This window comes from Lolium rigidum, chromosome 7 (genome assembly GCF_022539505.1).
Source record: "Lolium rigidum isolate FL_2022 chromosome 7, APGP_CSIRO_Lrig_0.1, whole genome shotgun sequence".
Taxonomy (NCBI): Eukaryota; Viridiplantae; Streptophyta; class Magnoliopsida; order Poales; family Poaceae; genus Lolium; species Lolium rigidum.
The window spans coordinates 289,560,988-289,576,045 of record NC_061514.1 but is presented as its reverse complement, the minus strand read 5'-3'; the positions used below and the strand labels follow the sequence as shown (position 1 = coordinate 289,576,045).

Here is a 15,058-nt window from a genome sequence, read left to right as displayed (position 1 = left end):
AATTTAGGCCGAACAAATCAATTGCCAGCTCCATAACTGTAGTTCAATGCTGCTCATCTGTTACTAGATATTGTCTTGGCTACCATGCTTTAAGCTTCACGAGCCTTGCCCCGCAGTTCCTGCAGCTGAACCATCACATATCAGACTCCGATAAGTTAGCCATTAAAGAGAAGCAGATCATATTTGGTACTTAAAAATATATCCGAATCGGTAGTTTCTCACCATATCTTGTGCTTTCTTCTTCGATTCCTCAAGATTAGAAATCAACTCTGGTATAGGTGTGATTATCACAATGAACGATAGTTTTAAAGCATAACAGCAACCCACGATTTTAACAACTGCCTTCGTTGCCCTGTAGAGCAAGTGGGTGCCTCTTTTAAAGATCCTAATCTTCTCCTCAACGGTCAGCAGGTCAGCTTCCCCTTTATGCTGAAACAACATAAACACAAGAAAGTAAGCTAGAGTGACCATGATAACAGTAAAGTTGGACCCTTTGTGGCAAACTTAGAGTGATGGTTCTATTGAAGAAATTGCAGCTTTGAGAAATTACTTCAAAATGACTGGCTACACTGTCGATCTCAAGCCCTCTGGAGTTAGCGGCTACTAAATGCAGATAATCCTGCTAGTGATTCAGATTCTGGAGGGCTATATATTCTTTATCCAATATTTCAATAGTAGCTTATAACTACCATTCAACTGCTTGAAATCTGAATATAAGTTCGGTTGTATATTAACTAGAATCTGAATCTCACTTCCGCAAACCATAATATTGAGAATCTTGGAAAGACTGAATATCACAGTCTGTTCTTTGTTGCTACATTATACCTACTGAAGAAGAAATAACATTCAAGCGCATCTGGTGTAGTGGTATCATAGTACCCTCCCACGGTACTGACCAGGGTTCGATTCCCTGGATGCGCAATTTTGACCTTTTTTGCAATTTTGACTTTTTTTTGCAATTAAACTCTTTGTATGTTTCATCACCGAACATCATTTTGCCCTTTTTTAATCGCTTTTCCGAAAAGTTATTTTGGATCTTGGGCACCAGTACTTTCATCCTATTAAAAAATTCGAAAATTATATTTATGTATTTACAAAAATATATAACAAAATTCTAAGAGAAGCTGATGATGTATTCCACTAAACTACAAAATTTCAATTACAAATGTTTTGTTTTCTAAGCTACACAAAAATAACAAAGTCTGATTTCTTTTTGGAGATTTGAGTAACATACTCAGATTCACACATTTGCTATTTTTGTGTAGCCTAAAAAATCTTCATTGGATGTTAAAACTGATAAGTAGGGCCCACTTATCAGACCTAACTTGCCATGACATCAACATTTGTGTTAAGATTTTCGCTGAAAAAACATATAACTTAGACTGCCTTGGTGACGGCTCAGTTGGCCTCGCTCGCTACGCTAATACCCGTTGTCTAGCTCGTGGTAGCTAGGTGGACGTGTGAAGGACATACGCATAGGACTACATATCGAACTTCCATTTGAAACATAAAAAACAGATGCAGCTAGGGGTAGAGGGAGGAGAAATCACAACAACATACGTGGGAAATGTATAGGCAAGCTCATAGGCAAATGAGGGGCAAATGTATAGAGAGGCTCAGTGCTTATATACAGAAAGGGGTACATGTTCAATTTGGAAAGTGTTCATGGCTTACTACTACACAGATCACTTCATAATGATAATTCTCTCACAATGCTCACCTAAATGAGCTCTCAGAATAGTTAGTAGCCCACTCTAAGGTTCTTCCTAGTTAACCTATAATTCTCCCTTTGTTGCCTGACTAGTTGATCTTCATGAATTTTCTGTGCAACAGCTGCACCATGTCGCCTGCGTTCTCGGGGTCGAACTGGCACCGGTAGAAGCTGCACGCAAAAGCAAAACCATTCCCAACGACAAAAGATCAGAGCATGCATTGTCAACTTTTCAATTGAGAAAAAAACAGGGGAAGCTTCGAGATGCACCTTCCGTTGGTGCCGATGATGAGAATGGTGTTGTTATTTTTCGGCTCGAACGCCACCGAGTACTTGACGCCTTCGGGGAGCCGGAACTGAGCTAGTGACCACTCTGAACTGAAGTAGCTCGGCAAGTAGCCTGCACAACAAAATGGTCGCATGTAGTAGAAAACATCTTAAATTAGCAGATTTTTCAGAAACAAGATTGGCACCGGTTCTTGCGCGAGCGAGGGTCGTCAGTCATGTACCTTTCAAGAACGACAGCGATGAGCCCTTGCTGGATTTTGCCGGTGCAGGCGGAGATTCTGCCGGTGGTGCCGCCGGAGCAGTTTGGTCGCCTTCCTCCGGTGCCTTCAATTTTTGTTCAGCCTCAGATTCTGGCGTAGTAGAGCTCTTGAGGTCTGCTGAGTCGGCGACCCTGAAGACGTGCACCGTTGCCTTGTCGCTGGAGACGGCGAGCCACTTGGAGTCCGGGGAGAAGACGATGCAGTGGATGTCTGCTCTGTCAGTGCCTCTTCTTAGCTGCCATAAGTCCAAAAAAAAAGGCGATCGAACATGAGTAGTATTTTACATAGTGCAACGAGAGGCAAAACTATGACCTTAAATTCGATTTCAGCATGTGCAATCCAAAACCGATATATCCGCATTACCGTTCACAAAAACAAAAATATCAAATTGAGGAGCTCACCCGTGTACAAATTATTTATAGAATCGGAGAAATTTGTTCGTTAGTATACGATTTTAACTGCATTATCTGTTCAACTGCTTGCCGGTGTGATATCTAACTGAACGCGTGCGGCACCTACGTACCTCTCCGATCATCCTACCATCAGTGGTGCGAAACACGCGCACGATGGTTCCCCTGACGCTAGCCGTGGCGACGAGCCCCCCGTCGGGCGACATGGCCACGGCATTGATGCGTGAGGCATGGGCGGCGCGTATGACCAGGGGCACGAACTCCCCCGCCACCCACCTCTCCACGCGCAGCTCACCGAGCTGAGCACCAGGGCACGCGAACGCGAACGGCGCGCTCCCGTCGGGCTCCGATCTCGCCGACGACGTCACGGCGCAGATGCCGCGCGGATTGTCCACCGTATCGACGGCGCGCAGCATCCCGTGATTCTTGTCCAGGCCAGTAATCTGCAGCGGCGCCGCGCCAATCTCCCCCGGACCGAACACGCACAGCCGTCTGTCGTAGACCACGACGGTCCAGTCGCGGTGGACGCGCACCGCGCGCACGTCGCCGCCGGTCCGCATCTCCTTCTCGTCGTACTGCCAGTGGTAGTTCAGGAAGCCCGGCTTCCAGCGCCTCGCGGAGAAGCTGGTGTTGGTGGTGGTAGAGTAGCAAACGATGGCGCAGGTCGACTCGTTCTGGGCGAGCATGTCGCCGGCGGCGGAGACGATGGTCCTCGTGGGGTTTTTCTCCTGGTAGAGGCCCCGTAGCTGGAAGGTGTCGCAGCAGATCCACTGGGCGGCCGAGGGGCCGGCGATGACGATGCAGGACCCGTCGGAGCTGAAGGAGAGGTGGGTGAGAGGAGATGGCGGAGGAGGGGTAGGTCTGATCCTTTCCCCGGCATCACCAGAGGCCATGGAGTTGGGGTTCCTATGGAGGTTTTCCATAGTGGACGTCATACATGGCAACTAACCTAGGAGATTAGGTTTTATACTACTGCCGTTTCCTTTATATTTCTTCTGTATTTATAAGTCGGAAAATATTGTTATCCCAAAAAAATCAAAAGTACTAGGAGCTATATTCGTGCAACGAAAAACAGCAAAAAAAATAACTTTATAACAGAGTAAAAAACAGCAGTACCGAACCTCTTGTAGCTTGGAGCCGTCATCGGTGGTGAAGATGCGCACGAGCGTGCCCTTGCTGCCGGCGGTGGCGAGCAGTCGGCCGTCGGGGGACAGCGCGATGCACGCCACGCTGGAATCGTGCGCGTGCACGTCGACGGTGTCGGGACAGCCGCTCCGGCACACCTGCACGGCGCCCTTCTCCTCCCGCGGCAGCGCGTAGACGAGCGTCGCCTGGTCGGTCGCCAGCGCGCACAGCCCCAGCGGGTTAGGCCCCGTCGTCCTCTCCTCCTTATCCTGGGGATCTCCGTCGCCGTTGACCACCAGCACCGCCTTCTTCTCGCCGGCGACGAGCATGTGGTCACAGAGAAGGCGGACCCCGCCCACGGCGCCGAGGCCGGGGGTATCCAGCGTCTTGGTGGCCACCGAAGTCTGTCTCTGTTTCTGTCCGCGACGCCGTTGACAACCAGCGTCGCCTTCTTCGCGCCGCCGCTCCATAAAGTGGACCCCGTAGACGTCGGCGGCGCCGTCGGTGGCGCTCGGGCTCCGGATCACGGCGGCCAGGTTGGACTCCGTGAGCAGCTCGGCGCAGGTCACCTCGTCGCCGGTGCCGTTGCGTCTGTAGTAGACGAGCTCGAGCAACTTGTCGCAGGAGAAGACGCGCAGGCCGCTGCCCGTGCACGCGACGAGGTGGGAGGCGTCGCTGCTAAAGGCGACGTGGGCAAGCTGACCTTTGGTGGCCACCGCCGCGGAGAGGGACGCCATGGTCGTCGATCCAAGTGGAAAGCTGTACTCGATCGACGCGCGCGTCCCGGCCGCGTGATATAAATCGCACGGGCAAGTTCGTAACCGTGTCCAACCTGGACATGCATGCTCGCTTGCATGTTTGGAACCGGGTCGGTGACGAACCAGACTCCGCCTCGGCGCCGCCCGATGGCCGTGCTGCTCCTGTTGGTGCCGTCATGTACGTACGTGGGCCACCAACATCTAATAATGGGTGTACATATACAGCCCATCAAATATCACAATTTCCAAGTTTTTCCAAATTTTTCGATGGATGCATATTGTGGGAAACCCTAAATCTAGTCCGAGCTAATATGGCTCCTGTTTTTTTTTAATTCAAATTCTTGATTTTAAAGTTTCAGAATATTCCGAAAAAATACTATATGTGATAAGAATACAATGATGTACTCTATCAATGTGCAAAATCTTACATTGTATTCTAGGCTTTGCAAAAGAAAACAAATTCTAACAAATGTTGGAGGTTTTTTTTCGAATGGTAATGTTGGAGGTTTTAAAATCTGTACTATTCACTACTTCGAATATATCTACAATAGTCTGAATTTTGCACAACCTAAAAATACCGAGTCCTTAATATTAATTTTTTATGCATAGTAGTAGAGTACATGTACATCATTGTATACCTCTAGAACGTTTTTCACATTTTCTTTGAAAATATGAAAAGCCACGTACGAATTTTTGAAAAAATGGGTTCCATGTAGCCCGAGCTCCAAAATGACACACTCTGAATATTGGTCTATTTGTGAATTATAAATCTATACCTACGTGTGTAAGCTTATGACGAAAAGAATGGGTGCACATTTGTACACCAATCTCCTTGGGTTGGTTGGGCCCATGATTGTGGGTTGTGGCTAAACCCTAAACCTCAATCAACGTTACTCACACAAAAGCAGAAACATACTTATATCACTACGCAGGTAATAAAGGGCCCTCCTATTTTATTTTACCTAATTGCATGTGTTATGGATCTCTCGATAACTAACCTTATAGAGGCCCGCAGGAAAAAAAAACTAACAGCCAAGTGGGCCGATATATAGGGGTAGAATTGTGCGCTCCATGTCAAGGGTAATTGAAGTAAACATGCAGGTTTGCCAAAAATAAATCTATATGAATACTTGTCCCGTGAATGTTCTACACGTACATGGTTGATTCACTAAAATACTTCTTGCGTTAACTTTCAACACATTGTTGTATGACGCAACACAACCATCGGAGGAGAAAGGGATGAATGTCGTGTCAGTCACATAAGCGAATAGGGGGGCTGGGGGAGAATCAATGTGAATGGAAGAAGGCTAAGTGGTAGAGAGTGAGAGAGGATTGATCAGCAAGGTGGGAAGGTCAATTCCCGTCTGTCTACTACGACAAGCTTTCCCTGACTCCAGCGATGGAGGGGCGAGGATAGCGGCGCGCCTTCGGCTCGTGCTAGTGTCTGTAGTCGTCGCTAGGTGGTCCGAGTACCAATTTGTAATTTTCTTTACTTCTTGGGCTATTTGTACTACCGTTGATGATTATTAATAGATCGGTGGATTTCTCGCAAAAAAAAATAGCGATTTATGTGGTCACACAGAGTGCCCCACAACATGTAATGTGTGTCTTGGCAGACAAGGCTTTGTTGGGGTGCAATTTCCCGTCTTAGCAGTGTAACTAAATCATTGAAGACAATAGTAGGTTGCAGAGGCATGATAAATTCTAAGAGTCGGAAAAAACGACAGAGGCATCAACGACATGAGAGAGGGAAGCATGTGACATACATTGGGAATCGATGCGGCTCTCGCGGCTAATATTGTACATTGCGCGGCATGGTGCAATACAACCCTAGATCCATTTAAGAAAATGTCCCTCCATGGTTCTGAATCTTTTTATATTTTGTTCCTATAGTTCTTGAAATCCTAACAAATGAAAGGTCACAACACACAACCTCTCATTTGCAAACATTGCTATGGGTCGTAACGCAGGGAGATACTAGATAATATACTCTCAACAAAACACAAGTAGATGAAGACGGGCAACACGATCTTCTAATCCACGGAGAGATTAAATAAAATCAATGGTAAAGAAAGGAGGCGCTATTTTCCCCCGAGAAGTGATGCACAGTCTTTGCATCAATCGATGCATTTGTTTCGTTAAAATTCCACTTGTTGAGCAGAGAAAAATTCTTGTCGCAGTCGCATCCATCATTACTTGGTAGAAGCATCCATGAAGTTCCTGCAGTATTTGAGCTCGCGCATGGCGCCTCCTTTCACGGGGTCGAACTCGCACCGGTAGAAGCTGAAGGCATAGGGTCGTTGTGAGCATGGAACGGTAGGCTACTTCAATTCTAAACAAAATGCATGAAAGAGTGGCATATATACACACACGCTAGTGTGAGTGTGTGTATGTGTTAAGATGTCCAGCGAGATTCCGCCAAAAACTCGCTTTTAGTTTATTTCTAGGAATGGCAAGGATGGAGTAATTTTTTCACGCACCTTGTGTCGACGCCTACAATGGTAATGGTGTTGGGGCGCTGCTGGTCAAAGGCGATGGAGTACTTGGTGGCTTTACGAACTCTGAAATGGGCGAACGACCACTCTGAACTGAAATAGGTCGGTAGGTAGCCTGCAGAAGGTCGATAGATTCAGTGAGATTCAGAGACAAGAAAGGGTAGATAGATTTTTTGGCAGATCCAGAGTTCGTAAGCCACACGTTTGTCCGTATGGTTTCCGTAAGGTTATTATGTCCGTAAGTGTAGGATTATTGTTCTGCAGGAGTACCTTTCAGGAAAGACAGGGATGAGCCCTGTTTTGCAGAAGGAGATGTCATCGGTGATGCGGGCAGGAGCACGAAATCGCCGCCGTCCTCCGGTGACGAGGTTGTTAGGTCGAAGTCGCCGAGCTTGAAGACGTGCACCGTCGTCCTGTCGCTGGTGACGGCCAGCCACTTGGAGTCCGGAGAGAAGGCGATGCAGTGGATGGTCGCTCCCTCAGTGCCTCTCCTTAGCTACAAGGAAGTCACCAACAGTAACACCGTGAGTAAAACGAAGTTCTGGTGTAGTACGACAAACGGACAAAGTAGAATCAAACTACTGTCATGTCGCATACCTCTTGCAGCTTGGAGCCGTCGGCGGTGCTGAAGACGCGCACGAGCGTGCCCCGGGTGCCAGCGGTGGCGAGCAGCCGGCCGTCGCGGGACAGCGCCATGCACGCCACGGCCGAGTCGTGCGCGCGCACGTCGACGCTACCGGGTGTGCGTCGCCGCCGGACCTGCACCTCGCCCAGCAACTTCCGCGGCAGGGCGTAGGACACGACCGACGACCCCGTGCCTTGCCCCTCCGTCGTCCCCGCCGCCATCGCGCACAGCCCCAGCGGGTTCGGCCCCGTCGTCACGTCCTTCTCCCGGCTGCCGCCGAAGTACAGCCTCGCCTTCTCCTCGCCGGCGACGAGCATGTACTCACCCTGCAGGCGGATCCCGCCCACCGTTCTATGGTGCGAGCTCGTGACCGAGGCGACCTTCCCCTCCTTGCACATGCCGTTCCAGAAATCGATCGCATCGTCTTCGTTCGGCCGACTCGTCACGACGGCCAGCTGCGACCGCGTGAGCAGCTCGGCGGAGGACACCATGCCGCCGGGCGAGGTGACCGTGAGGCCGGACCGGTGCATGACGCGCTCGAGCGGCTCGCAGGAGAAGACGTGGAACCCGGTTTCCGTGGCCGCCACGAAGTGCGTGCCTTGCTGGTTGAAGGCGACGTGGACGAGCGGATCCGCGGCCGCGGCGTCGGCTACAACTACTCCGGCCGCGGCCGCGGCCGCGGACGAAGACGTAGACGCCATGGCCGATGGGTTGCTCGATCGAAGCTTGATTCGGGATTATGATTCGATTTCCTATTTGATCATCAGCCCGCCATCGACGACGTATCCTGTCGTTACCTATCGACGATCCGTGGTAGGGTATAAATCTTCCCCTTGGAGATTCATTAACCTGGTAACCATGTCGAACTAGGACATGCATGTCCGGAACGGACTACAATGTCAAGAAGTCAGACTCGGTGCCGTACCGTAAGCTTACTCTTCAGACTGCTCATAGTGGGAGTAACATAGCTAGTAACATCACACATCTCAAGACATTTTGGTGACATGGCATGCGAATAAATGAAGAAAGAGACTGAGGTGGTAACTAGCTATGTTACCATAACATCACACACCCCAAGGCAAAATGAGTCTATAACATAATAAATGATACAATGCATGACACCACATATAAGTTACTACCCACTATGAAGGTAGTAACCTAGACTAGTAACATGGCATATGTTACTAGTCTAAGTTACTCCCCACTATGAGCAGCCTCATGATCCATGGCCCATGGATCTGTGTGGTTTGTGGACATGATTAGCATGTCTACTTCCAGTTTTTTGCGTGCATCCTCCTTGCACGGTTTTCCCGGTACCACAAATAAAGACCAACAATTGGGAAGGGAAAACTGAACCGCCATAGAACGGCACTACACGCTCTGCGCGCACCATGATTAGTACTCCCACGCAGACCATACACACGAGTACAATTACGCACAACACGAGTACAATTGCGCACACGGACGAGTACAAATACAGTCACGCACACACGCATGTACAGTCGCGCACATGAGCATGTATAGTCGTCTACACGAGGAAGTACATATACAGAAGTATAGCGGCGCACATGAGCAGGTACAATCGCGCACATGAGCATGTATACACGAGTAAGTACATGTACAGTGGCGCACACGAGCGAGTACAGTTACCGAGTAAAGGGAAAAATTTGCACCAAATACACTTAAAACAGAAATACTTACAAGTTGAAACACGAGTACAATTATGTACACACCACGAACAATCATATTAGTATTAGAAGTACGAAAAAAAAATATCTCGAAACTTATCAACATGGGATCTACTTTTGAAGATCTCGACTCGAAGATCTCAAAAGGAGAAACGGTTCTTAATTTGGACTTGCAGTTCTCGAGATATATTTCATTTTTTGAAAAAACGAATCTATAAAAAAAAGGAAAACCTCACACAACACATCATTCCCTCTCTTCTCTCTCTTTCCTCATCCCCACGTTGCTTTCCCTTGCGACACATGGCGAGCAGGGAGATCAGTTTTCATGGATTTTCTGGCACCACATCGCGCCACTTGTCACGTGCGAAGTTGCTTTCCCTTCGCGAAGGTCGGCATTTCTCTAACGCTTTTGCGGTTTCCCTGTCAAAACCTATTTGCCACTCAGTGCAGGTGTGATTCGCTCCCGCCTGAAGCGTTTGGATAGGTGGGCTGGCCCATTTAACGACACATGTAGTTAATTTTTCTCAGTTTTGTAGGTTTTCTTTCGGTTTTTCTTCTGGGTTTTCCGGTCAGTTTGATTGAACATTTTAAAATCTATTTTTTTAAAAATATTTATTTCAAATTTGTACTTTTTAGATCCAAACATTTTAGATTTGAACCCTTTGTAAAATTAAACCTTTTTTAATTCAGACTTTTTAAAATTTGAACTTCTTTAGATTTGAACATTTTTTAATTTAAATATTTTTAAAATAAAAATAGAAGAAAAGGAAAGAAACAATAACTTTTACTTGGCCTGCCTAGGTAGTCTCCCCTTTAGGCCAAAGGGTCATGTCGCATCGCGTAAAGTGATATATAGTAGCACCCGTTTCCCCTTTGGCCTGTGTTTTTCTTAGTACTTTTTTTTGTTTATTCCTTATCTTATATTCTTTTTATTTACCTTTTTTGGTTTTATACTTTTGTTTCCTTTTCATTTTCAGCCTATTTGAATTTTTTTATAAGCAATAATAAAAAAACTTAAAAACAAAAGGTAAAAGGAAAAATATAAACAACAGATAAATCTAGAATAAAAAAAGAATTAATACCTGTAATAAAAGCAGAATCAAAATAGAACATAAATAAGTAAAGATAAGAAAAAAAGCCTAATGGGCTAGCCCATTGTGAGCAGGAGCAGGGCGTGCAGTGCATGCACACACAAAAACGAAAGGTCTGGGATCTTTATTGCTTATTTCACGCGTATGCACACCTTATGTCCCATGTCAGCAAAAATAAATATCTAAAAAATGCACAAAAATAAAATGTTATTTAATAATGTAAAAAAGAGCATAATGGTCCAATTCATCTGTCTAGAAAAACACTTGGCATCACTTATGACCAACCGTGTACACTATGTCTTGTGGCATTCTCTGGTAGCTTATCACACGAGACGCTTCATCTTCGCACGTGAGCACGTCTTCTTTTGTCCTAAGTACCTTCAGTTAGCATTTCTTTCCTTGTTAAGGTCTTCACTAGTGCCTCCTCCTCCCGAGCGCCCGTCTCTTCTCCCTTTGCTATTCCTATATTTTCCTTTTTTTCTCCATGTATATGGTGTTGTGGAGCTTGCTCCATGGATGCAGCGAATTTATGTTTTAGTATTGCTACTTGTTAGGAAGGCACCGGGACCACGGGAAATAGCTATATGTCGCATGATCTAGCTTCAACACAATTTCAGTGAGCCAAATTTATCACTTCTAAAGTCGGTGGATGAGGTCCAACCTCTAAACGATGGCCTGATTTTCACGAATGCAACAAGAACAATGATGAACACGACAGAGAACAAACACATCAATAAGCGAACACATACAAACCATATGCAAATATAGTTGGCTCTCATTGGCCTGAATCTGCCAATAGAATATAATCGCGGTGGCGAGACTGTAAGATAGAACCCCACACTAGAGATCGACAAGACTCCAATAACAAACTAAGTAGAATCCCCAAAGAAAGATAAAAATGCACTACTTGAATCTTTACTAGGGACTAGGGGAACAAGTGCTTGAAGACATCCTGCAACTCAATCAAAGAATTTCAAAGAAGAGGTCTCGAAGTCCCACAAGAGAGCAGAAGAATACAAGCTTTTTTTAAAAGGAATGTCTTGTGGCGTTTATTAAATTATGAGGACTGTTACATCTTCTATTACATCATTGATGATAAATCCTGGTGGGTCACCATCCCAAACTAAAGATTCTTTGAAATATAAGCATCCCTAGCTAAATTATGTGCCACCTTATTAGCATCTCTCGAACAATGTTGAAAGGAGATATTTGAAATTGCATTTGCTTTAGTGAAGCAGTCCACTATGATAGATGAATATGGGCTCCAAACTTCAATTGTGCCATTGCAAATTTGTATTGGTTCTAGAGAATTAGATTCCACTATAACCCAATCACAACCCAACTACTCAATTAATTCTAAACCTTTTAAGAGTGCCATAGCCTCGGTCGTTGTCACATTATTCAAGATATTCGCCAAAGGACCAGATTTACCAGCAATCGCCTGTCCAAGGTGGTTACGAAGAACAACACCCATCGCCCTAGTTCCATCAGAGTGGAAAGAGGCATCCATGTTTAACTTATAAGAACCAACCTTTGGCTTCATCCATATCAAATCCTTATCCTTTGAATTATGTTTGATTGCTCCGAAATTTGTTGTCAATGCGTTAATGGAAAACACAGTACTTGCAAATGTAGCCACCAAATTCCCTATTACTGATTCTCTCCGCTGCCACCAAATGTACCAGCATGAAACATCGATAGATTTCTTTCGACCAAGATGATTAAGAACCGGAGATTTCTTCTTTCTATCACACATAATATGTTCCATTAATACCGATCTGGTCTCTCTCTAACCATGGTTTCCTTAATGAAATTCAGAAGAACCATGTTGCTCCATATCCCACGAGATCTATGACAATCAAATATCAGGCATTTTATATCCTCTCGTGCCAACTGATAGATTGGACCTTGAGGGTGAAATTTGATAAGTCGAGCAACGAGAACTGCCATTTTTTGGGACCGCCATGCAAAGCTTTCTAGAAGAAGATCTTCACTTTATTTGTAACTTGTAGCTTCCATAAGATATCCCAAACTGGGTTAGCTTTAGAGTAGCCCTTCCCATTTCCTCTCTCCACTATTTTACCAAATTGATGCTCCCCATTATACATAGTAAGAAGAGCAAACAATAAAGCAATGAGTTTTCTTCCTATGCCATGCAACAAATTCATTTGTAAGGTCTTCACTTAAAGGAGTTCTCATAATTCTTTCCGCATCCAATGGTAGGAAAAGCCCTCTTATCAAGCCATGATCCCAAGTACTGGTATATGGATTAACAAATTCATCCACATATAATATTTTACCTCCAATGGTCATAACCTTCCTTGTCTGGATTTTTAGAATATAGTGATCTTCCCAAATATTCATGCTTGTACCTGATCCCACACGCCAAATATGACCATGTTTTGAAGTTTTAGGACCTCTACAATGCTTTTCCACGTGAAAGATGATCCTTTTTAGGTCATGACTTCAAATATTTCCATCATGGTAATACTTAGCCCTTAGTACTTGGGATATAAAGAATCTGGATTATGTAGCAATCTCCAAGTTTGCTTAGCCAACGTCATCGCAAGATTGAAAGAATGAAGATCATGAAACCCTATACCTCCCATACTCTTTGGGATACACATTCTCCACCATGCAAACTAGTGCATCTTCCTTTGCTCCTCAGAATCTCTCCATCAGAAAATGAATATTGCATAATTAATATTTACAAAGTTACTTAGGAACTTTCAAAAACCCCATAGCAAAAATAGGAATAGACTGAATATATTATGGCCTTCAATAAGATTTCTTTGCCACCTAAAGATAGAAGATTCTCCTTCCACCCCTTGAATCGATCAATAATGCGCTCCAATAAGTAAACAAAATTGTCCATACGGTCAAGTCCCACCATGGAAACAAGACCAAGATACTTATCAGAAATGCCCTCCGCCACAATATTCAGTTCCTTACAAATCTGAGCTTTAATTTGTACATCCACATTTGGGTTAAAAATATATGCTACATTTTTCCTCACCCACCATTTTCCCTGTGCTTGCATAGTATTGATCTAAAACTATTCTAAATGAGGTTGCATTAATCAAATTTGACTTCATCAATATTAGCGAATCATTAGCAAATGATAAATAATAAACCGATGGTGCATTTCTACACAGCCAGATACCATCAAGGCCATAAATCGCCTCTTCATGAGCAAAATCACTAGATAAACCCTTCGCACAAATAAGGAATACATAGGGAGAAAGGGGATCCCCTTGATGAAGTCCCCTAGTCGTCGCAATGAAATCCAAGTCGGACCATCATACATTCCAAGAAAACCCATTTCACACGATCATATTATTTGTGCATATCTAACTTGACACCTGATACGCGTAAAGCACACGCCCATTGGGAACCCCAAGTGGAAGGTGTGATGCGTATAGCAGCAAGTTTCCCTCAGTAAGAAACCAAGGTTTATCGAACCAGTAGGATTCAAGGATCACGTGAAGGTCGTTGGTGACGGAGTGTAGTGCGGCGCAACACTAGGGATTCCGGCGCCAACGTGGAACCTGCACAACACAATCAAAGTACTTTACCCCAACGTAACAATGAGGTTGTCAATCTCACCGGCTTGCTGTAAACAAAGGATTAGATGTATAGTGTGGATGATGGTGTTTGTTTGCGAAGAACAGTAAAGAACAATTGCAGTAGATTGTATTTCAGATGTAAAGAATGGACCGGGGTCCACAGTTCACTAGTGGTGTCTCTCCCATAAGATAAATAGCATGTTGGGTGAACGAATTACAGTTGGGCAATTGACAAAAAAGAAGGCATAACAATGCACATACATATATCATGATGAGTACTATGATATTTAATCGGGGCATTACGACAAAGTACATAGACCGCTATCCGGCATGCATCTATGCCTAAAAAGTCCACCTTCGGGTTATCATCCGAACCCCTTCCGAGTATTAAGTTGCAAACAACAGACAATTCCATTAAGTATGGTGCGTAATGTAATCAACACAAATATCCTTAGACAAAGCATTGATGTTTTATCCCTAGTGGCAACAACACATCCACAACCTTAGAACTTTCTGTCACTGTCCCAGATTCAATGGAGGCATGAACCCACTATCGAGCATAAATACTCCCTCTTGGAGTTACAAGTATCAACTTTGCCAGAGCCTCTACTAGCAACGGAGAGCATGCAAGAACATAAACAACATATATGATAGATTGATAATCAACTTGACATAGTATTCAATATTCATCGGATCCCAACAAACACAACATGTAACATTACAAATAGATGATCTTGATCATGATAGGTAGCTCACAAGATCTAACATGATAGCACAACGAGGAGAAGACAACCATCTAGCTACTGCTATGGACCCATAGTGCAGGGGTGAACTACTCACACATCGATCCGGAGGCGATCATGGTGATGAAGAGACCTCCGGGAGATGATTCCCCTCTCCGGCAGGGGTGCGGAGGCGATCTCCTGAATCCCCCGAGATGGGATTGGCCGCGGCGGCGTCTCCGGAAGGTTTTCCGTATCGTGGCTCTCGGTGCCGGGGGTTTCACGACGGAGGCTTTAAGTAGGCGGAAGGGTAGGTTTA

At 45.3% G+C, this 15,058-nt stretch overlaps 1 protein-coding gene and 1 non-coding gene across 2 annotated transcripts in view; one reads left to right on the top strand and one right to left on the bottom strand.

Annotated features, from left to right (window-relative positions):
- Positions 1-850: 850 nt before the first annotated feature.
- On the top strand, positions 851-921 carry TRNAG-CCC. The gene has a single exon. It is a non-coding gene; the product is annotated as a tRNA-Gly (tRNA).
- A 5,823-nt stretch (positions 922-6,744) lies between these two features.
- The window catches only part of LOC124672957 (autophagy-related protein 18d-like), a 26,787-nt gene continuing 18,473 nt past the window's right edge, over positions 6,745-15,058 (bottom strand). The window contains exons 3-7 of the mRNA XM_047209107.1: positions 7,930-8,397; positions 7,645-7,806; positions 7,318-7,543; positions 7,033-7,162; positions 6,745-6,835 (exon numbers count right to left, since the gene is read on the bottom strand). Coding sequence (XP_047065063.1) covers positions 6,745-6,835; positions 7,033-7,162; positions 7,318-7,543; positions 7,645-7,806; positions 7,930-8,397 — 1,077 coding nt within the window. The remainder of the gene's footprint in view (positions 6,836-7,032; positions 7,163-7,317; positions 7,544-7,644; positions 7,807-7,929; positions 8,398-15,058) is intronic.